The sequence below is a fragment of the Equus przewalskii genome, chromosome 17 (assembly GCF_037783145.1).
Source record: "Equus przewalskii isolate Varuska chromosome 17, EquPr2, whole genome shotgun sequence".
In the NCBI taxonomy this organism is placed as follows: Eukaryota; Metazoa; Chordata; class Mammalia; order Perissodactyla; family Equidae; genus Equus; species Equus przewalskii.
Window position 1 is genome coordinate 74,368,462 of NC_091847.1, and position 24,080 is coordinate 74,392,541.

Sequence of the window (24,080 nt, forward strand, 5' to 3'; positions counted from 1 at the left end):
ATTTAAAGGAACTTTAAAAAATACAATTTAGGTGTATTTAAGACACCTAACCACTCATGGCCTGTATGCTTGAAACAAGACTTTAAGGTAACACCAGAGATACGTGGGTGATTGCCAATCTACATTAGTTCCTCCTGACTACATCTGGTTTTAGCACTGGGAAGTCACAGCAGAGTTCCAGCTCCATTCAGACCTGCACTCCAGCTTCTTGCTTTTTTTTTTATCAACTTCTTACATTCAGCTTCCGTGTCTATTGGCAACTTTAGATAAGTGAGAGAAAAGCCTCACTACTAAGGTTCTTTCCAAATGTTCACATAGCTGCTGTTCAAAAGGATGGAAAGATACAAAGTAAGTCTTGTTGACTTTGTTTCCCTTGTTTTAAGATTTCATGAAAGTGACAAGTTTGAAATTAATTAGTGAATAAATAGAATCCCAATGTAATTATGTACCAAGATGAATACTATTAATGTTCAAGAAAAGCTAATAATTACAATCTACACATGTATTTTTAAAATTTATTTTGAATAATAGATACACGGGCAAAAAAAAAAATCAAATACACAACCACAGATTCCAGTCTACCCACCTACTTGTCTAACCTCTTCTCAGAAGCAGTCACTATCACTGGTTTCTGTGTATCCTTGTGGAGATAATTCTGTGCGTGTACAAATAAACGTTTAGTTCCAGCATACCTTTGTTTTACACAAATGGCAGCACACTAATAGTTTCAAACCTTCTTCTCATTTAATTACCTTGGAAAAATTCCTTGCCAGTACGTACATAGATGTCTGCCTCATTCTTTGACTTCCTAGTATTCCATTTTTATATTATGCTCTGCTGTCTACTTGTTCATCATTAGTCTTATTTTGTATCCCTTGTCTATGTAGTACGCAGTACAGTGAGATGTTTTGCTGGCAGAGGAAAAAATTCCTTTCCTTCTCAGGTCAAGCCCCCCAAAAGTTGCCAAAGAATAACTATATAATCTATTCAGAAGTATTTGAGATGAGCTGCCCCTAAGGGAGAAAGCATGGAGAATTAGTAATCTCATCTCCACAGCTCTAAGCCCAGTCTCCATCAGCCAGCTGTGTAAGCCTGAACAATCGTTGAAGCGCTCTGGACTGATGATGATTTTTCTTTTTTTTAAAGATTGGCACCTAAGCTAACAACTGTTGCCAATCTTTTTTTTTTCCCCCTGCTTTTTTCACCCTGAATCCCCCCACTATATAGTTGTATATTTTAGTTGTGGGTCATTCTAGTTGTGGCATGTGGGATGCCACCTCAACGTGGCCTAGTGGTGCCATGTTCACACCCAGGATCCGAACCAGTGAAACCCTGGGCTGCCGAAGCCGAGCATGCGAACTTAACCACTCAGCCATGGGGCCGGCCCTTTGGAATTTCTGAGAAGTTGCAGCTAACAGATACTATGTAATATTTTATACATAAAAAACATCTCATTAGGTCTCAACCAGATAGGCAAAAACGATTGGAATACTTTGCATTTGAAATAAACAGACCCTAACATTAAAAATGATGACCAGGGAAATAATTTTAAAACTTCCTAAAGGATTCATCTCCAGCTTTCTAGATAGTAATTTAATAGTGCAACAGGAGCTACCTTAAATCTCTCAGCAAAGGAATACAATTAAATGGAAGCTAGCACCAGCCATCAACTATGTGCTTGCCCTTGAACCATCTCCTTGTACTCTTACAGCGACCCTATAAAGTACAAGTTAGTTCTACTTGAAAGATGAGGAAAATAAGCTTCATACAGATTATTAACTCGCCTAAGGTCATCCAGTTTGCTTCTCAAATAAACTAAAGTGAATATTCACTGGACAAATTGTAATCTCAGTTTTACTTTCAAGTTTTCTACATGACTCTGGATAAGTACTTTGCACTGATTCTCTTACTGGTGAAAAAAACAAACCAAGTCAAACCAAGGAGAGTTTATTAAAAAGCTGACTCTAAATACTATTCAGACTAACAGGGTTTTGTCTTTTTCTTCCCAAAGGAAAAGGAATCATTAAAGAAGTTCTTTGCTTAATCTAAGAAGCAACCAAAGATCAAAATCTAATAATTAGATCTGGCTAATGTAACAATTCCTTTTCTGACACTCTCTTTTCACACTTTTGTTGACCTGAGTAACTTCAATATCTCTTCCCAAAGACATCTAGGAAGTTCAGAATAATTTTTTATATACTTTTCCTTTCTTATTTATTGTAATTTTCTTTTTATACCTGAAATCACTCCAACTCCAATCACAGGATGTAAGTGGATGAATTATTTTTAATAGAGAACTGTTTTCTTTGTAATTAAAATGCACCAAATTGATGTACTCAGATTGCTTTAGATGGGCACATTTGTGTTCAGTAAATATATCTGGTCTTTCTTCAATGACATTGCAATATAATTACTAGGTGCAAAACAAAGAATGGCACAGATCCACCTATGTACAATGGCTCACTGTGTTCACTGACAACATTATTGGGATCTCTCATGTATTCATTATTGAAAAACTTTTTTCTCTAAAAAAAGGGATAGTGGAAAAGCATTTAGTGGGGAAAACTTCAGGTTAAAATTTAGCTGTAGGTATAAATTAAAACTGATTTGAATATTCTGACATTCAAAATCTGAAAAAGGAGGCAGGCCTGACATACTGGGTGCCAAGAAAAACCAGGATCAGATTAAACATTTGTTTTGGATGAATCACAAAACTGATAATCCGAATTACTATCATCTTATCCATATATTCTGAATCCTGACTATATGTCAAAATAACCTATGAGGTCTATCAACTAGATACCTATACCAAACCCTAAACATACTAAATCAAAACGTCTACAAAGTTGGGGCCTAGACATCTGTTTTAAAAAGCTCAAACGATTACTGTAGTAGACACTGTTGGTCGCCCACCTTTTCTCCTTTATCATCAAGAATCCTAATTTCAAAAATTATCTATCCTGCCCCCATATATACCTCACGGCACGTGAGAGGAAGACGATTCTACTTGCAGCTCCAGTAGACCCAACTGGCCTAAGAGTTAGTCCATACTGCCAGTAACTGGCTTGGGACGGACAGGTCTACGCCACTTTTAGATCAAGGAGAAGGAAGGATTTGGTGGCAAATTCTGGGAAAGCTTTTGCATATTAAGAGAGGGCCCCTGGAATCCAGCCTGACTTCTCCACTGCATGTAAATGAAGATGCACACGGCACCAACTGCTATTGGCAATCATCCCGAGACCACGAGGGTAGCCAGCCACAGGACGATGCCAACACCGTGGTTGAAAATGGGAGAAAAAACCCCAGAGGTTCTTGGTGACACTATTGAATCACTGGATCAGAAATACTGAAGCCCATTCTATCAGTAGATTATGTGTAATGATTCAATCCATTTTTTTATTGTTTAAGTCGTTTTAAGTTGGATTTTTAGTTATTTGCATCTAAAACCTAAAGAGTGGTTCCAGTACAGCATTCTTTAACCATAACGATCTGTATTATTAGAAACCACACAAACATCTCTTCATACTTAATCTATAAATCTGAGACTGATTTATCTTGCCTATTCTAATGAATGAATCTTGAAAAAAATAATTTACATCTCTTTATACTTTTCCAATATTTGAGCTGAATGGTATTTAAAAGTTTATATTCATTGCATTCACTTCATGATTTACTCAAAGTTCTTGCTATAGGCTTTGTCTTGAATGTGTAAGACCATTCGCCGTGCATAGAAGTCCCTGTATTCCTCTGGTAATTCAGCCAGTGTTTTTAAGGCTCTGTCCAAAATTTGTGCAGCTCTTGATGCTGCCGTAGGATCTTTGTTTCCATAGGTATCTGTTTTATCATAGCATTCAGACGGAAGGTGCCTCCAAAAGACATTCACTCCCACTCCAAACTCTTCAGAAATTACATTATGGAACCATAAAGCTGGAAAAAGTTTAAAAAAACAAGTTAAAAATAAAATCTACAGTTTAAAAAAAACCAAAATGTCAGTGAAATATCACGAATTGCATATAGCCAATGTAAGAAATAATTCTTGTATCTAGATCCCTTCGTTAGCACACTCCCAGCTTTTAACAGAATCATTTTAACTTTTATGAATTGCCAACCAATTTAAAGTGTCAATAGCACAACCCTACGTTCGAAACCTTTGGAAATAGCAATTTTTCCTTTTAACTTGAAAGGCATCATAAAGTTGTAGTTCTGTAATTTGGGGCTGTGTCTGTGTTACTTGTTTACACTTCCTGAGTCACATAACCACATCAAAAGTGTTTATTTTGTGTACACAGAACATTTCAATTATTTGAAGAGTATCTTTGACCTTTTCTGACTCAGTACAGTACTTTTGTTCTCAAAGACTTCCCATTCAGGCTGCATTTAGTTTTCTAACTTGCTTAAATTTGGATTCATTGTAGCCTCAGTTTTATATTTCTAATGCAATTATAATTGTCTCATATTTCTTTCAGCTCCTTTACAATAAGTATATAAAACTAAAGCAAATATTTTGGTGGTGGAGAGGATGAGTAGACTTTATCATATTATAAAGATAATTAATTTTTCCCTTCCAGTAGAAAGTCTACTTCTTTGTTTTCAATTGAGTCTAAACATTTTCAAAATATAGGTGCTACAGGAATACTAAAGCAACACCACAATGTAACAAAGATGAAACACTAATTACACCAAAAAAATGTTTACTCCTGTGAAAGGGAGGAAGGAAGATTTACAAGATGCTAAATTTCAGAAACAAACTCATTCTAACAGTGCTCTAGGAAAAACAAAAGCTTACAATATTTTGATTTGCAAAACTAGTTTTCAAACATGGTTTTAATCTTAACTACTCTTTCTTTCAGAATCTTTTTTTTCCTTATTCAATATAACAGGGAAAAAAACTAAGCATTCTATGTTAAATTTAAATCCAAAGATGGGGCTTTTGCTTTTCAAATATGTACAAATCTTCAGCATTTCTGGCTTTTTTTTTCCCCTTTAAGTTGTCTACAGAATAAGGGAAAACTGCATAGCCCTTAGCCATGCTCTGAGGATACAAAACCAAAAATTTAAATAATGGCAATGGATTTAAAGACTAGTCTGCTGGTTGTTTTCAATATAAGCGAATATAAGAATAAGAAGTCAATGTATCAAATTTTTGTAGACAATCAGTTATACAAAGGACACTGTATCAGGCCCCTTGGGGAATACAAAGATTAACAAAACATGGTTCTTGTCTTCAAGGAATTTATAATCTAGCCCCAAATGAGGGCTATTATATATTATTAATATTTTTTTACTTAATTCTATCATAGAAAAAGTATTAATGATTATTAAGTACATTAACTTGGATATGGCAAATACAACTACAGGCATACCTCACTTTATTGTACTTCGCAGCTATTGCGTTTTCTACAAATTGAAGGTCTGTGGCAACCACGTGTTGAGCTAGTCTATCAGCACCATTTTTCCAAGAGCATTTGCTCACTTCATGTCTCTGTGTCACATTTTGGTAATTCTCTCAATATTTCAAACTTTTTCATTATTATTATATTTGTTATGGTAATCTGTAATCTTTCATGTTACTATTATAATTGTTTTGGGGCACCATAAACCACACCCACAAGACAGGGAACTTAATAAATGTGTGTGCTCTGACTGCTCTACTAGCTGGCCGTTCCCCCATCTCGCTCCCTCCCGTCGGGGCTCCCTATTCCTAGATACAACAATATTGAAATTAGGCCAGTTAATAATCCTACAATGGCCTCTAAGTGTTCAAGTGAAAAGAGTCCTACATCCCTCAATTTGAATCAAAAGCTAGAATTAATTCAGCTTATTAAGGAAGGCAAGTCGAAAGTCAAGACAGGCTGAACTAGGCCTCTTGCGCCAGTTAGCCAAGCTGTGGATGCAAAAGAAACGTTCTTGAAGGAAATTAAAAGTGCTACTCCAGTGAACAAACAAATGATAAGAAAGTGAAACAGCCTTATTGCTGATACGGAGAAAGTTTTAGTCGTCTGGACAGAAGATCAAACCAGCCACAACAATCCCTTAAGCCAAAGCCTAATCCAGAGCAAGGCCCTAACTCTCCTCCATTCTCTGAAGGCTGAGAGAGCGGAGGAAGCCGCAGAAGAGTCTGAAGCCAGCAGAGGCTGGTTCATGAGGTTTAAGGAAAGAAGCTGTGTCCATAACATAAAAGCGCAGGGGACGCAGCAGGTGCTGACGTGGACGCTGCAGCACATTATCCAGGAGATCTAGCTGAGATCAGTAATGAAGGGGCCACACCAAACAGCAGATTTTCAATGTAGATGAAACAGCTTTAGACTGGAAGATGCCATCTAGGACTTTCACAGCTAGAAAGGAGAAGTCGATGGCTAGCTTCAAAGGACAGGCTGACTCTCTTGTTAGGGGCTAATGCAACTGATGACTTTAAGTTGAAGCCAATGCTCATTCACCATTCTGAAAATCCTGGGGCTCTAAAGAATTATGCTAAATCTACTCTGCATGTGCTCTATAAATGGAACAACAAAGTCTGGATGACAGCTCATCTGTCTACAACATGGTTTACTGAATATTTTAACTCCACTGTTGAGACCTACTGCTCAGAAAAAATAGATTCCTTTCAAAATATTACTGCTTACTGACAATGCACTTGGTCGTCACCCAAGAGCTCTGACAGAGATGTACCATGGGGTTAGTGTTGTTTCATGCCTGCTAATACAACATCCATCCTGCAGCCCATGAATCAAGGAGTCATTTTGACTTTCAAGTCTTATTACCTAAGAAAGACACTTTGTAAGGCTATAGCTGCCATAGATAGTGATTCCTCTGATGGATCTGGGAAAAGTAAATTGGAAGGATTCACCATTCTAGGTGCCATTAAGAACATGCATGATTCATGGGAAGAGGTCAAAATATCAACATTAACAGGAGTTTGGAAGTTGATTCCAACCCTCATGGCTGACTTTGAGGGGTTCAAGACTTCAGTGGAGGAAGTAAGTGCAGATGTGGTGGAAAGAACTAGAAGTGGAGGCTGAAGATGTGACTGAATTGCTGCAATCTCATGCTTCTTATGGGTGAGCAAAGAAAGTGGTTTCTTGAGATGGAATCTACTCCTGGTGAAGATGCTGTGAAGACTGTTGAATGACAATGAAGGATTTAGAAAGTTACATAAACTTAGTTGATAAAGCAGCGGCAGGGTCTGAGAGGACTGGCTGCAATTTTGAAAGAAGCTCCACTGTGGGTGAAAAGCTGTCAGACAGCATCGCAGGCTACAGAGAAACCCTCCAGGAAAGGAAGAGTCAGCTGACGTGACAAACTCCATTGTTGTCTTATTTTAAGAAATTGCCACAGACTCCAAAACTTTCAGCAACCACTACCCTGATCAGTCAGCATCCACCAAGATCGAGGCAAGACCCTCCACCAGCGAAATGATTATGACTTGCTGAAGGCTCAGATGATGGTTAGCATTTTTTAGCAATAAAACATTCTTAAATTAAGGTATGTACATTATTTTTTTAGACATATTATTTTTTAAACATAATGCTATTGCACACTTAATAGACTATAGTATAATGTAAACATAACTTTTATATGCACTAGGAAACCAAAAAATTTGTGTGACTTGCTTCATTGCAATATTCACTTTATTTGTAGTGGTCTGGAACCAAACACACAATACCTTCAAGGGATGCTTTTATATAAATAGAATTTGTTAATGCAGCCCTTTAATCTTAATTATGAATTTTATAATCTTCAGATATTCCTTCTGAATAATCACTACCAATGTTAATTATATCACTAGTTACTAACTACAACTAATGCCTATTTATTGTACAAAGAAATTAAGTGATACTAATTCAGACTAGAAAAGTAACGCACACAAAAGACATCACAGGTGTTGAGATTATAACACTTTGATATTTAATAAAATCTCTAATCTGTTTTGGCTTTGAAATATATTGACCATTTCTTAGTAAAGACTTAAGTGACATACTTCTAAACTATGTAAATATTTAAGAAATAAAATGACTAAAGAACAACCAAGTATAACCTTTTCCCAGATATAAAGTGACTTGCTTGATGTCATTTAATAAAATAACTTAGAGTATAATAGTATATTTTTAGGTTGCCTTTGAAACACAAGACTGTTAGTTTTATAAGACTGCCTAAGCATACTTTAAACACACAAACACAGTTGTATATAAAAATCATCGTGTATAGGACAGGATACATGTAACAAATATACTTTTGTACTAAAAAATCATATAGTGGAGGGGTTACAGAGTACAGAATTTATAAACAGCAAATTACTGAGGTCTATAAATCTTACCAGGAATGAATAATACATCTCCAGCTTTAAGGGAACATTCATACCTTCTAGCCTTGGAAAACAGTGGATATTTATCTAAGTCTGGGTTATCTATATTCAGTACTTCTGATTTAGTACCTGAAAAGTTCCAAAAAAGGATAACACAGTTTAAGCCAAGTTACCATTTTTTAAAAAGTAACCACAATTATAAATTTGAAAATTTATTCTTTTGTGTACAATTACTTACTATACCCACACTGTGAGAACAATTACTATTCTCCTGAAACCTAAGTCAATTTTCAATGACCTACCCTTTATTTATCACCACTGACATCTATGTAATATAATTATGAAAATCTCATTCTTCACATACCTATCATTACATGTATACATAAACACAATGGAGAACACAATACATCATAATTAGAAAGAAGCCCCAAAATGTTCTTCTGTGAGCATAAAGAGATTTCTCCAAAAGAGTAACTGAATAAACTAGATTTCAGAAATATAAACTTAAAAAAAAGTACCTGATAAATATAAATACTGGGCATCTCGAGGACTGAAGAGTACAACACGCTTTTTTCCTGTCACTTGTATTAAGACATTATCCATTACCTGAAGACCAATAAGAACTTATGGATAAGCAGTATCTAAAATTCAAATAAACAGAACCAATGGTATTCTGAACAGTTAACAGTAAATCTTATCCTTTAATAAGACTTGACTCTCATTATCTAAAACTCTTATAATATTCTAACAATGAAAACATCTGTATTCCAAACACAACTGTGCCTTTATTGAAGATATTTCTGCAGCGCTGCCTTAAAATTGGTAGGACTGGCAAGCCATCAGGAAATCTGACATCAGGAAACTATCTGCCCTTGCCCCACCATGATGTCAGGGAGGGTGGCTACACCTATCTGAGGCTCTCCTGGTTAGTACTGATCTTTTACTCACCTGTCAAGGAGTGCTATGAGGCCACATTAGACAACAGAGTGAAAGCACTGAGGAAGGCCAGGCGCTGGGAAAGTGCTGGGCACTGCTGCAGCCCCTGCCCAACTCTAAATACAAGGCTAACCACACTTGGGTTCCTGGTATCTTGATTTCCAGATTATTTCTAAAGGTCTATAACTTGGCAAATTTTCCTGATGTACTTGTTAATGGAGCAATCTTGACTGTTCCTGTGTAAGGGTATACTTTGTTGGTACAGACTGAAAAATGTTAAAGGCAGAGCTACATAACGCTCAGCTAAGCAGTTAAAATATTTATTGAGCAAGATATATTCAAGATTATTTACATATCAATTCTACCTAAACATTTCTCCTTTTGCCACTAACCCTTTCACTTAGGTAAACCTTAACTATATAACTAGCATCCCTTTGACCTATTTTTAAGAAAAACTTTACAATATTCCATTATAACTCAAGATAAAAGGGATACTACTTAAAATTTAAAATAGTCATAGAATACAGTTAAAACAATGTATTTGAGTTATCACATCATTTTCTCACCATATCATTCATGTAAAACCTTTAAAAAATAACATGCTAAGATTTTATGTCTATCTCATTTAATTATAGTTACTATGTTAAAATCCTCCCAAGAGGTCCTCACCTGAATTATAAAACACACTTATAAAATTTCACATAGTTTGATTTAGAACTTTCTAAAAAATTCTTTTAGCTTTAGAAACCTATTACGTATTGCTTTAACTTCCTAAATTTCTCCAGCTAACACCAAATCATACACACAACACCAACTCATACACAATAGTAGACTTTTAATGTTTTTAAAATATTTATATGCATATATTTAAGTGAACAAAATTATAACACCATAGAATAAATGATTGAGATCAATATTCTACACAACTTGCTGCTCAACAAATATAGCAGACATTTGACACTCTCAAGGGACATATATCCTAAGACCATCAGATTCTTAAAATTGGAAATGGCTCTCCACAAGCTTCTGCCTTTCTCCTGAATAAGTTCCATCTAATCACATGTATCATTTCGCATCTTCATACCACCACTTTATCACTTTTTCCACTTTCGCAATTTCCCCTCTCATCTGGTGGCCATTTTTCTCACGTAAAAAAAAAAATCACTTCATACAACTTAGTCTATGTAGATATATATATATATGATGATGAGGACCACAGAGAAATGTAACTATGAGAAACTCACTAGGCTTTGGCATTAGCTAACTAATCACTCTCTTGTCTCTGCCTTGCAGAGTACCTGTTTTCAAACCTTATGTTTCAGCACATTACATGTCAGAGATCTTTAGGGTAGCCTAAAGAAAGCTGAAATTATGAATGTTAAATCTATAGATGCTAAGATCTACTATCGCTTTAGATTTCTCATTTATGTAGCATACATCATAGTGGGTCCAAAGCTGTAATCCTGCTGAGCTAAGTCGAAAAACACTGGAAAAGAACTGCTCATCTTTGAAGAATTTTGGAAACTTAATATCTCCTTCCAATAAAGGAAACTGCTTTCTGATATCTGCAACATCCTGCATTGAGAGAAACATAGTAAGAATTTTAATAATAAACACAATACTGGCATAATGCTTATTTTAGCTAAGGCTGCCATCGGAGCCCACGATATTAAGGAGGAATGAAGCAAAACTCTGTTCACTGCTTTAAAACACTAGGATGTGACCACAGCCAACATATGGTCTTTCAAACGAAGGAATAACAGACTGTAACGAGACTGCAGATTCAACAGCATCACTGCTGTTAAGCTTAATATGCTTCATTAATAGAAAGGTTCTACCTACTTTAAGCAAGAATCATACAACTGTCATCTACTCTAACATTAAGTTTTAAGTTTCGGAGTCAACAACCTGAACATAATCAACAATGTGAAACCTGTGAGTTCTACTGAGGGAGGAAAATAAGAGAAGGTAAAGAGCTAAATAGTGCCATGAAGGGAAAAAATATAATCTTGATCATTTTAGGGACCACTCCTTAATACTGTAGCCATATTAATTTGACTCTAAATACATGTCAAAGCTTATATAATGAATTATTCAGAATGTTTATAATTATTTTAGATTCTATTTTATTAGAGGAAAGACAACTGTAAAATATACAGTAGAAAGGATGTCTTAATTGTGTAGAAATTAGAGTAGATGACTAAACACTAAGATTCTATTGTCCTACTTGAAAACTCATCAACTTTGAATAATCTTACTCATTCAAGGGCATAAATCATTGAGAAAAGAACGGAAAGGTATAAAACAGGTTATATGTCAGGCAGTAAGTATAAAAATTACAGTTCCAGTGAAAATATAGACATCCATTCAGGTTTTAAGCAACTATTTTATGTTGAGAATTCTTACCTTTCTAGGGTCTTCCCCAAGCGACCGTAAGTAGTACTTCTCATCCTTAAACATCCCAAAGAAAAACAGCATCAGTATTCACTTAAAACTATCAGAAAGCAAAGATGTTAGGAAATAAGTCTTCAAATCTAACCCAGCTAAGCCGTTTTTGAAAAGTTCCATTTTCTTACCCTTCCTGCTAATGCTCTCTGGTGGCCACCTGAAGGAATGTCCTTATATGCTGCTTGTAATAATGACTGGGTCCAGCAAACATTAAGGAAAATAAGTTCTAAAGGCAGCACACACACCACATCTAAATCCACATGCTTAATTTAGGCTTTATACTCAAAATTATTTAGACTCTCAACAGTGTCTTAAGACTTAAAAGAATTCCCATTTGTAATTGCACACATGATCTCAAGGTATTGTTGAGGGCTAACAATAATCTTCTTTAATATAAGATAAACACAGAATAGGAGATAAAATACACTTTTTAATAATAAATTTTTAGAAAATCTAGAACACTGCATTTTATTAAGCAAAGCCTATCCCCAATCATATAAATTCTCAAGCCAAATCCTTAAGAGTCAACTCATGTGTCATTCATAACAGCAAATTTGAGTTCGTATTTTAAAAACTTGTCAATTATACTTTATTCAGTAGCTATAATAGGGAACTGTTTGAATATAAAACATTACTGTTGCCTGCATTTCCTATAAGAATTAGAGAACTGAGATATACCAGGTCAAGTACAAGAGCAATCCAACTCAAGAATTCTGCCTCTTTTATACTTACACTCACCATTGTAACACAAACTTCAAAATACATCTTATTTACCTTAACAGCATATTATAAATCTATGATCATAAATTTAACTAAACTCTTAGATTCCCTATTTTTATCTTTTTAGCTAGTACTATATCAGATAAGTTCTACAAATTTATTACTGGCTAAAAAAGTTTCAAAGTATGTTCCTCAAAATTCTAAGAGTTTTCTACCAGTTCTAATGTTTCAGGATTTAAAAAATAAATTCATGTGGCAGACACAGAGATGCCCTGTTCAGATGCCCTTCAAGAAAGGATTCACTGCTTACGGCTGCCAGCTGTTCACTCCTTCAGGTCCACCCCGGCCTTTGAACCAGGGTCATGCTCTTCTTGGAGCAGCCTCAACCAACATCTCAGCAAGATGGTAAAACACCCAGACGCTGCTACCCAACACAGGACTCCTCTAACAGGCAGTCTGAGCCTGCACAGACTCTCAGATGTGCAGGGCCATCTGACAGCTTCCCGTACCCATTCCTTTCACATGTATTACTACCCCAATTGACCTTTGGCACTCCTAACTCCATCTCAGGATCTGCTTCAAGGAGGACCTAACTGACAATCCATATTTATCTTATTCACATACTTTCCATAATTCTTAGACTTGAATCCTTTATCCCGTCTCTATATTTCCTTTACTTCACTTAACATTTCACAGCTGTTTAAATCTGTGCTGCTCACTACCCTTGGACAGGAAAGTACCAAAGGGCAACTGAATATACATGGTAAGGCATGGCTATAAAATTAAAAAACATTTTTCAGGAACAGCTAATGAAAGTAGTTTTGGTAGACATTCCAGTCATACTACAGAATTACAGATGTGCAGAGTTTGCAGGGATCCTGGTGGTAACCTAGTGCACCCATCACCTGAGGAAAGAACTGTGAAAACGCACCCCTTTGACTATCAAACTGACCACCAGGCTGGGTGGGTCAAATGCAGACAACAGCTTTATTCAAAGCTTAACAAGCAGTTTATTTTTAAAATGTGCTTTTGAGATGACACAGTGGATTTTTTAAAAATATATTTATGTATAAGCCTCAATGCCTTATCTCAAAATACTTAAATTATTTAAATAATGTAAATAAGTAGAATTCTTCTGCATTTAATCCTGAACAAATGTCATAGCAAATACAACAGAAATCACATTTAATCCTTTAATAAAAATAACAATAAAATATACAAATCATCTATTAGTCAGTAAGATATGAAAATAAAGTTCTCCATGAGTATTCGAACTTGTAGTATCAGATCAATACATTTTCAAAGGAAGTGATATTAATAACTAACATTTGGTGAGTAGTTTCTACTATGTCAGGCACTGTGCTAAGTACTCTACAGATTTTATTTCATTAGGTACTGCTATTATTCCTATTTTATAGATGAGTATACTGAGGCACAGAAAAATAATTTGGCCAAGGTTTGAGATCTAATAAAGAGCAGAGCTAAGATCATATGCAACCAAACCTTAAGAATGGCTATTGGAGAAGGTTACAGCTCTTGTACATCCATTGTTCTTTTATAAGAAAATCCATTTGGTATATAGATATTAATGCTTTCTAAAGAAAATATGTTAAAACCAACTACCTCTGAAATGAAGAATTCTTTATGCTTTTCTTCAGCTGCCCTCTGAATCAACTTGTCAAAAGGTAAAGTTCTGAAATAAACACAAAAGAATCCTTAGACTTAATAACAATCAATCAACTGTTAATACTCTAATCACTATATATATAAGCTTGCTGGAGTTGGATACGATCTTCTGTTTTACAATATCCATAGTTTTTCTTATAACTTATTGTGTGGAATTCTAAATTTTCAAAATTCATTTAGCAGTGCGCTTATTTGACATAGGTTGTCTGGAATTTTGATTTCAAAAATTAAAGATTTTTAAATCTATGGTACAGATGGATCCTTCTCATCTATCAATATCCTCCTATTCCAAGTTACTATTAGAATAATGTTTCCATGGTATCTGGTTACCTTTGGAAATTCACAAACTTTCAAGATCTTATTGCTACCTATTTTCAAGCGTCACGGCAAAACAAGCCTTGCGATGAATGGGGCAAACTACCAGTTTACTTCAGAAGAGACAGCAGGCAAATGGTCCAGTGAGGATCAAGTCCCTTCCCTCTCAGTGATCCGCCTCCTGGCACTACCACAAAACACAGACGCCTTCCAATAAAGGAAACTGCTCTCATCCTCCTGTACCACCCTCTGTGATTTTAAGGCTTCTGAGGACTATCTCAAGAATTTCAGTGAAGTGACCAAGTTTTACTGTTCTTCAATGTTTCCACCCAATGTCTGTTTCCTTCCATCCTGGGAACAGGGCTGAACACGGTAGAAGCAGTTTTGTCTCCTTTACCTCACACTCTTGAGCCCAGAGGGCTATCTTTTCCCCGGGTCCCATCCTATCCCTTCAACCTTCTAGAATCAAAAGTACTGCCCCCTACATGAAGATGATACCTTATCAGTAACAACAAGACAACGAAGTCCTCAAAAGCATCTGGGTCAAAAGCCTCCCCTCCCCTCTCCCCTCACACTGCCCTCCAGCCTCCAAACCTCTGATGAGAGTTGTAACCTTTTCACTCTTACTACCAAAGATCTTTCCACTTGAAATCTGTATTGGGGAGGTGGGGAGAAAGGGTGAGCAAAACCCTTTCTCCTCCTCTATAAGATGACCTTGGGCTTACCTTCTAGCAGTGTTTTCCTAGAAACATACTGGGTTAAGATAAATGTGGAATGGCAGCTGTGATAGCAGGTAACACTGTTTATTGTAAAAATGACCACTGATTGGCGAACTATGTCTGGACAAGAAGACTGGTAAGTGGACTATAAACACTTGTCAGGAAGCAGGGATTTGGCTTCCCTATGTGCAGTGTAACTCTTGCAACTGACTATGTCCCTTGGAGGGACCTAGAAGCTAAGTTCATGGGCTGTTTCATGCTACTGGTGTCTGTGGACTATGGGCTTAACTAAGCTAGGGTGTTTCTTTACTCACTTCGGTGGTCTTTGTTCCCTTACCACTAAGCTCTCATTTGGTGAGCCAAAAAGGGGCTCCTGGATTGGTATAAAGACTCCCCCTGATACTATCCTGCTAGAATGCTGTTTCCTGCCTTGTATCCTTTTGCAAAGCTATGTGAGTCTGATGCCAGATTATGGACAAGTGGGTCCCTAGGGTGTGAAAGTCAATCCAAACTTGAGGCCACTGCTGGTAATTACATAAAGTAAGCACTATAAGAGAGAAGAAAGGAGCCTGCTATCTACTCAGACTAATCTCCTACTATAGTCTCTGGCTAATTATATCAACACATTTACTTGGCATCCTCCTAGTCAATGTTTTCCATCTCTGACCTCACCATGTACCCTTCCTTCCTACCAAAGCATCTTTGAAGAGTTTGCGAACAATGTGGAAGAGCCTCTTGCTCAGAGCCACCTCTGTAAGTGGTGCAGTTGCCCAGGCTCAGCTTTTCTTCCTAGAATCCAGAAGTGTTCCAGACCTTTACAAGAACAGGGAAGATAGAGCTCAATCCAGAGAAGCAGAACTTGGGTGCCGGCAGCAACCTTCTCCCTTAGGCAGTGGTACCTGCCAGACCTTCTGCAGAAGCCAAGCTGAGATGGGGGAAATGAGGTATAAGAATTGGGAAGTCCCTTGGCCTTGAGGTCTTAGCTACCCTGTGCAAGTTTCAAAAAGAAGGGCACGTGCTATTGAGATGCATTTGTCTGAACTGGCATACAGACCAGTAAGGGAAGTAGTATCAAAGAGGGGTCAGGATCACAGGTTCCGTGGAGTCAGGCAGACCTGGGTATAATTCCTGGTTCCATCATTTCCAGGTTTATGATCCTAGGTGAGTTTTTAAGCTTCTGTTTTCTCCTTTGTATAATTATTATAAAATAATCTACTTCACAGATTGTTCTGACGTTTAAGTGAGTAATACAATCTAGGATGTTTAGCACAGTACCTGATATACAGTAAGTGCTCAGTAAAGGACGGATGGAGGGGTTAACGACAATGATAATGTACCCCTTAGCAGCACATAAGTAGTTACCAACATTTAAAAAAAAAAACTTCACTGTCCTATTCCCCATTCAGAAAAGCTGCTTTGCAAAATCAACATCAGGACCGATGAAAAGTATAATAAACAGTAAGAGCAGGATGACAACAGGAATTAGAAGATGTGACAGGGAGAGGCAGCAAAGCAAAGCTTATAGAAGAGTCAGACTTTTTTTTTTCTTTAAATCTATGACCAGAAGGATACCAACAATATCCTTTCAGCACACAAGGCTCTTCTTGTTCATAGCATCCCGACTCTGGAAGAACAGTGAGAGCTACCAAGAAGAAAGCAATGAAAGCTATGACTTGGAGATGTATTGCTCTCCAAGTGTTTACCAAGCAGAAGTGCAGCCGTGAACTGAAGTGACGGCAGTGACAGGCGTGTGCAGGACTTCTCACTCTCCAGTCTCTCTGTGGCCTACATGCCTCCCTGCTTTCCTACTCCCTGGTAACTGCCAACAATGACTACATCTATTTTTTTCCTTGTACTAAGAAAATAATCTTGCAATTCTTTAGTAGCTCTAGTGAAAGCTTTGGAGGAAGCTGCGACAGGAACTATTACATAATGTATGTGCTTCAAAAACAAGTTCGAAAAGTTTATAGGACATGACAAAACATCAAGGCAATTCAAGATGAAGTTTCAATACCCACTTGTGATGGCATTTGGACTATCTGGAAAATAAACACCATTAATTGCTGGCTGAAAAACACTCATCATTCCAGCACTTTCTTCCACTTTCTTGATTTAATACAAAATGAAATGTCCTTATACTTTGAAAAACTTCTGGCAATTAAATTCAATTCATGGCCTATTAAAAACCACAACTATAATGGTGACTATTCAAAGGATCAAAACCTGAGAAATGCTTTGGCAAGCTCCTACACGAGCTTGGAAAACCCTAATGAGAAAGGAAGGACCTGGACATTAGGCACTCTGCTGAACTCATCTCTAAACTCTGCCAGGCAGAGCGGGAGTTACCTTTCTTTAAAAATCACTCTTTTGTGAACGCCCTGGTTTTGCAGCAGATTAAACTTGCTGGGAACTGCATGTGCTCAGAATTTGGAAGACGTTTGTTTTTTAATTTAACATCTTTAATGAAACTCATGGGAATAAATAGCATATTAAAACTATAAGATCACAGCATTTAAAGCTTTCAAGTTCAGACATTCAGCAGCTTTTAACTATCTCTTATTTCCTTTTAAGAGATTTCAAAGCATAAAATGACAGCCATGAGGGAAATTAAAAGTATTTAAAATTATTTTGTCAAAAGAGAAAATCAAGTATGATTTTTTAAAGTTATCCAAGTTGATGAAAGATTATACCAAACTTAGCAACTACTTGTCCTATATTTCTGGAGAGGGCAGAAAAAGAAAATATGGGTTTATACCTATCTAAAACCAATCTGGAATTAGATAATCTTGCAAAAATAAGGGCATTAAAAATCAAAATAGGTTATAGAGGAAAACTTTAGAATTTTTTACTCTAGATAACAATTACGAACTTTCTAGGATGAATTAATTAATGAAGCATTGAATGAATACAGCACATCCAACTTCAGGTGTAATCTAACTCGAGTTTTCTATTCCTTGTGTGAAACTGGAAGGTATTGTTTGTACACCCTATTTAAAAATGGTCTTTGGAAATGTCTCTGTATAATTATGTAAACTCAGAATTCTTGTCTTTTAAAAGTCATTCTTTAAAAATTAGTAAGCTATTCCAGGATTATAAAAAACTAGCCAAAAGATGAAATGCCATATGGTCCTTGTATAATAATGGAAACATATTTTAAAGGCTTAAAAAAAGTTATTTGTATCCCCAGAGTAAACCTCAGAAGAAAATACCTATATACAAAGTTCTTACTAATGAAGTCCATCTGGGCAACTGCAGCAACATGAATCTTCACTTCTTTCCTCCCTCCAACTTGACTTAGGTAATCCACTGTCCATTTGCTTGTACATTCCCCCAAATCAATTCCTTCCAACACTAGAGGTTTTCTCTGTAAGTGGGGAAAAATATAACAAAAAATTAGGGAAAACCAACAATATACCAAGAGCTGTATTTGGCAATAAAACGACAGAAACAACCAAGAAAAGATTCTTGATCCCAAAATGCTCAAACTCCAATCTTTGGACAATTCATGCTGTAACTAAAACAGGAAGAGGACCCATGTAATACACTTAGAACAAAAGTTTAACATTAGGAAAACAAAATCAAACAAAACAGCAGTACCATCAATAGCCTAGAAACAGGAGAAATCTGAATATTATTTAAAGAATTTTCATGAGTGTTATGACAAAAATATAAATGATTAAAATTTGTACTTTATAGTCAAACAGTTTGTGACTTTATTTTGATACCATTTTGAACTTATGGAAGAGTTTCAAGAACATTACAAAGAACTCCCATCAACCCTTCTGATTTGCCAACTGTTAATTTAACATCTGCCCCACTTACTTACTATTTGTTCTCACTCTCACTATGTGTGTATAAAGAGGGACATATTATTGAAGATAATTTAAATTTTTTTGAACTATTTCAGGGTAAGTTGCTGACATCATACTCTTTTTTTTTTTTTTTTAAAGATTTTATTTTTTCCTTTTTCTCCCCAAAGCCCCCCGGTACATAGTTGTATATTCTTCGTTGTGGGTCCTTCTAGTTGTGGCATGTGGGACGCTGCCTCAGCGTGGTTTGATGAGCAGTGCCATGTCTGCGCCCAGGATTCGAACCAACGAAACACTGGGCCGCCTGCAGCGGAGAGCGCGAACTTAACCACTCGGCCACGGGGCCAGCCCCCATCATACTCTTTTATAACTAAAAACTTGAGTATATGTCCTGAGAACAAAGACATTCTCTTATATAACCACAGGATAATTATCAAAATTATATTTAACACTGATATAAATACTATTATCTAATCCAAAGTCCACATGCAAATTTTGCTAATTGTCCTAATAATATCTTTTATAGTTTTTTTTTTTTTTTAACCTATTTCTGAGATGCCACAGTGCATTTAGTTGCTATGTCTCTTCTAATCTGGAACAATCTTCAGCTTTTTTTTTCCTGTGACCTTGACATTTTTGATGAGTACAGGCCAGTTATTTTGCAGAAAGCCCTTGAATCTGGGTTTATCTGATGTTTCTTCATGATCAGATTCAGGTTTGGCATTTTTAAAAGGAAGGTACCACAGAAGCAATGTTGTGTCCTTCTCAGTGCAACACATCAGGTGGCACAGGATATTTTGCCCTATTACTTGTGATATTAATTTTGATCAACTGGTAATTCTTGTTGGAATCAAGTATTACTATGGTAAGTGCAAAAATAATGATTTTTTTAAAAACTCCATTTTCATCTACATTCATTAGATGGCATTCTAAAATCAAAATGAGCTCTAACATCTCCATTTACTTATTTTATTCCCTGGGTTATAATCTATTGATATAACTTTGATGCTCAAATTATCCCAGATTTGGCCAGTAGGAGCCCCTTCAAACTGGCTTTTGTGATTTTCTACCTGAGCACTTCCTTAGTTTATGGAAAAATAACACAATCCAGCATCCTTTCATACTTTCTCTGCCCCAGCCCTACAGTCCTTTCTTCAAGCAGCTCTGGTTTCTTTTAGTGACAAATGCTATTTAGAAACAATGATCTGGGTGCTAAGCGTGTTCATTGTTATTGGAGTGTCAATACTTCTAGGCCTTCTCAGTGGACAGAGCTAGGAAATATGTGAAGGGGTGTGTACACTCACTCCCCTTCTCCCCAAACCCACACACACACACAGTTAAGGGATGTATGTAGGAACCATGATACCTCCAATATCGACACCTCCAATTCCAATCTTATACCACAAGATTCATTCTAATCTTTACTGTTATCTATCTGTAACTCCCCTCTCTAATAGTGAGAAACCTGGTTCCTATCATTCTCAATGCTTCATCAATTACACAATCCCAGAATCCACAATAAGTACTTTCACAGTTGCTAAGTCAAACCACTATAAAAAAAACAAGGCTACTAATAACTACAATTCGGTATTTACAGTTCTTTTTGTCTCTAGACTGAGAGACTGAGGACATATAATTAAAGTACTATGTTCAAAAGTGACTTGGGTACTTAGATTCACTTGTTTTTTTACATTCTATATTAGAGTTTTGCTTTTTAAAATCATTCCACATCCTGTTAATTTTATTATTACTATTACTTTAGAATGTAAAACATTAATGTGATCTCCAAAGTCAAAACTATACAGAAAGATCACCTCATCCACATTCTTCTACTTCGTATTCACTCACCTCCTAGAGATATTAACCAGTCTCAATTTCTGGCTTATTGTTCCTGTATTTTTTTTTTTTTTTTTGCAAGCTGATCAAAGACATATATACTTTATTTCCCCTTCTTTTTTACACAAAAAGTGGCATATTATGTATTTTCTTTTCTAATTTGCTTTTATTTTAGTTTAAAAATACATCCTGGAAATCACTGCTATTAGTTCAGGTTATCTCCCTCATTCTTTTTTTTACAGCTCAGTACATCAGAGTGTAAATGGACTATTTAATCAATCATTCTCCTATGCATTGGTTTTTAGGCTATTTGCAATAATTTATAAGTATAATAAACACTATGTAGACATTTTTATATGGTTGGAGGTGCATCCCCAGAGTAAATTCCTTAATAAGAGGGACTGCTACATCATGAAGTAAACACGTACAGTTTTGTTAGATATGCCAAATTCCCCTCCCTAAGGGCTGGACCACTTGGCATTAAGCGTGAGAGTGCCAGTTTCTTCACAGCCTCACCAGGAGGGGATCATGAAAGCCTTTGATTTCTGCAAGCTGATAGATAAGAAATGGTCTCTTGGTGCAGCTTTAACTTCTCTTATGAATAAAGCTGAACATCTTTCCGTATGTTTAGAAGTCATTTCTATCCTTTTTGTCAACTGCTCACTTTTTATCAGATTTTTGGCCTTCCCTCCCCCTTAATTTTTAAAAGTTCTTTACAAATGTGGGCTAGTGCCCTTTTATGAAATACATGTTGCAAATATTTTTCTCCCAGTTTGTATTTTATGTACTCAAATTTTAATCTTTTCTTACACCTGAATTTGGAGTCATAGTTAGAAAGCTCTTCCATAGACCTAGATTGTAGGGGAATTTACCCATGTTTTCTTCTAGTACTTGTGTAGTTTCATTTTTCCATATTTAGATCTCTGATCCATTTGGAGATTACTCTTGCGTATGGTGTCAGACATAAATCTCATTTTATCATTTTCTAAATGACTATACAATTGTCCCAGCACCATTTACTTAAAAGTTCATCTTTCCCACAGTGACTTTTAAAATGTCATGTTTATCACATACTAAATTTCCCTATGAACGGTAATTTATTTCTATATATATACACATATATAGTTTACTTCTATATATATATATCGTGTGCGTGTATATATATACATAATCTCCAGACTTTCTCTTCTAATCTTCTGGTCTATTCATGCACCTATACCACACTGTTGATTATTAACACGTTTCAAAATCTGATACCGGGGCCGGCCCAGTGGCCGAGTGGTTAAGTTCGTGTGCTCCGCTTCGGCGGCCAGGGTTTCACAGGTTCAGATCCTGGGCGGGGACATGGCAGCGCTCATCAGGCCATGCTGAGGCAACGTCCCACATGCCACAACTAGAAGGACCCACAACTAAAATATACAACTATATACTGGGGGGATTTGGGGAGAAAAAAGCAGGGGAAAAAAAAAAAGATTGGCAACAGTTGTTAGCTCAGCTGCCAAAAAAAAATTCTGCTAAGACTATGCCCTCTCATAGCTTCTCTTTAGTGTTTCCCAGCAGAAAGGTCTTGTTTTGCAATTTGGTTATTAAGTCCTAGTTTTATTACATTGTGACCAGTGTTGTTGGTAACTTTTCACTTTATGAAAGTTAGTGACAATTTCTTTTTGACATATTATGTCTTGTCTGGGAAGATTAAATTACAAAATATTTCTTGTTATGCCTCTTACAAAGCACTTTCACACCCTTCAGTGGATCTTCACAACACTGCCCTGCAAACATCTTATACTAAGGTGTCCTGAGTCGGGGCTGGAAGGGGCAACAACCCATCCAGCACTAGTCCCCCACATAAATGAAGGCTCCAATCCTCTGCAGGTTTCTAACTCCTAAAAGAAAAAACTTCATCCCAGACTTTCATAATACTCAGAAAGGTAGCTCCATGACCACTCTTACAGATGTAAATATCAAGTGAAATTGCTGGGGTCGGTTCTACCATAAGCAGACTAACGTAACCTTGTGGCCTTTTTCTTTTAAAACATCTGCTGGGAGGGCCAGCCAGGTGGCTATCGGTTGAGTTCCCCCACTCCACTTCGGCTGCCCTGGGTTCACGGCTGTGGATCCAGGGTGAGGACCTACACACCGCTCATCAAGTCACGCTGTGGTGGGGTCTCACACATTAAAATAAAGGAAGATGGGCATACATGTTAGCTCAGGGCTAATCTTCCACACCAAAAAAAAAAAAGAGAGAGAAAGAAATATCTACTGGGCTCTTTATTCTCAGTTTTTCTGAAGCCTGGACTCCCTTCCAAAGTACTGCAAGCAAAAATACTTCTTTTTCCCCGTAATATTTTTCTCTGAGTTTTCTTCTAAAGAGCTGAAGTTCCAATTACACATATAAGAGATTCCCACGTGTGAACTAGAACTCAGGTTACTCAGAATCCAAGACTCGTGGAAGATTTCTGGGGGATTCCCACTGTTCCCCTCCTGGTTCGGCGCAGTGAAAAACTGTTCCTCCAAATCCAGTAACTCGAGGAGACTCGCAGGCGCCCTTTGCGCTACCAGGGGGGCCGCGAAACCTCCTCTAAACCTTAGGAAACCCGAGGCAAGACTGGGAGGCCGGGCGGGGGGGCGGGGGACGCCGGTGGAAAAAGCTTCCTTCGTTGCCACGGAAACGGCAGAAGCCTTGATGGAGGGCTCCCACAAAGCCGCTCTCCGCAGCGAGCCGTGCTTACAGGCACAACGTCTCTCGCCCTCAGCCCCGCGGCCATCCTGCCCCCGGGAACGTGGAGCTGTTCTCTCGGGAAAGCGTGACGGACGTGCCGATCCTCACGCCCCAGCACCCCGCCCTCGGCTGCAGGGCCACCCGGCCCTCTCGGGCCGCGCGCCCCTCCTCCCCACGCCCTGGGCCGCAGGAAACCACCTCGGAGCCGCCCACGTGGTAGGGACGGGCACTCCTTGGCTTCCCGCGGTGCCCCCCGCGCGAGGGCCTCACCTGCGGGTAGAGCTGCTGCATGAACTGCTCCTGCGAAACGCCGGCGAGCCGAGGCACCGGGAGGCGCGGCCCGGCCATGGCGGCTCCCGCCCGTCCTCTTTAAAGTCCCGCGAACCTCGGCCCTAATGTGTCCCTTAGCGCGCGATCCGCCTGGAAACACGGCCCAGAGAGAAAAGGTCCGCAAAGCCGGCGGACTCGCGAGAGCGGCGGGTTCCGAGCGCTGGGCCGGGGGCCCCAGGGCCTCTGCGCGGGCTGTGTGCTGGAAAACGGGAATGGGGATGACTCATCGGAGGTGGCAGCAAGGGGCCAGCTTTAATCTC

General features: G+C 37.7%; 1 protein-coding gene across 2 annotated transcripts; it reads right to left on the minus strand.

The window, feature by feature from the left end:
• Positions 1-501: 501 nt before the first annotated feature.
• Positions 502-23,894, minus strand: TYW5 (tRNA-yW synthesizing protein 5). 2 transcript variants are annotated; one of them, XM_008535038.2, is made up of 8 exons: positions 23,761-23,894; positions 18,336-18,490; positions 14,030-14,099; positions 11,645-11,689; positions 10,676-10,813; positions 8,821-8,908; positions 8,315-8,431; positions 502-3,927 (listed from the first exon to the last, which is right to left on the minus strand). In XM_008535038.2, the coding sequence occupies exons 1-8, from the start codon at positions 23,836-23,838 to the stop codon at positions 3,671-3,673; spliced, it is 948 nt and encodes a 315-aa protein (XP_008533260.1). In that variant the 5' UTR covers positions 23,839-23,894; the 3' UTR covers positions 502-3,670. The 2 variants fall into 2 exon arrangements, with proteins under 2 accessions (XP_008533260.1, XP_008533261.1); XM_008535039.2 differs by lacking the exon at positions 10,676-10,813.
• Between the last annotated feature and the right edge of the window lie 186 nt (positions 23,895-24,080).

Excerpts from the sequence above, each read along its gene's own strand:
- TYW5 (XM_008535038.2), bottom strand. The coding sequence starts at position 23,838 with ATGGCCGGGCCGCGCCTCCCGGTGCCTCGGCTCGCCGGCGTTTCGCAG. Across the intron at positions 18,491-23,760 it reads TGCAGCAGCTCTACCCGCAG|AGAAAACCTCTAGTGTTGGA; the intron begins GTGAGGCCCTCG and ends CCCCACTTACAG. Across the intron at positions 10,814-11,644 it reads TTGGGGAAGACCCTAGAAAG|GATGTTGCAGATATCAGAAA; the intron begins GTAAGAATTCTC and ends CTCTCAATGCAG.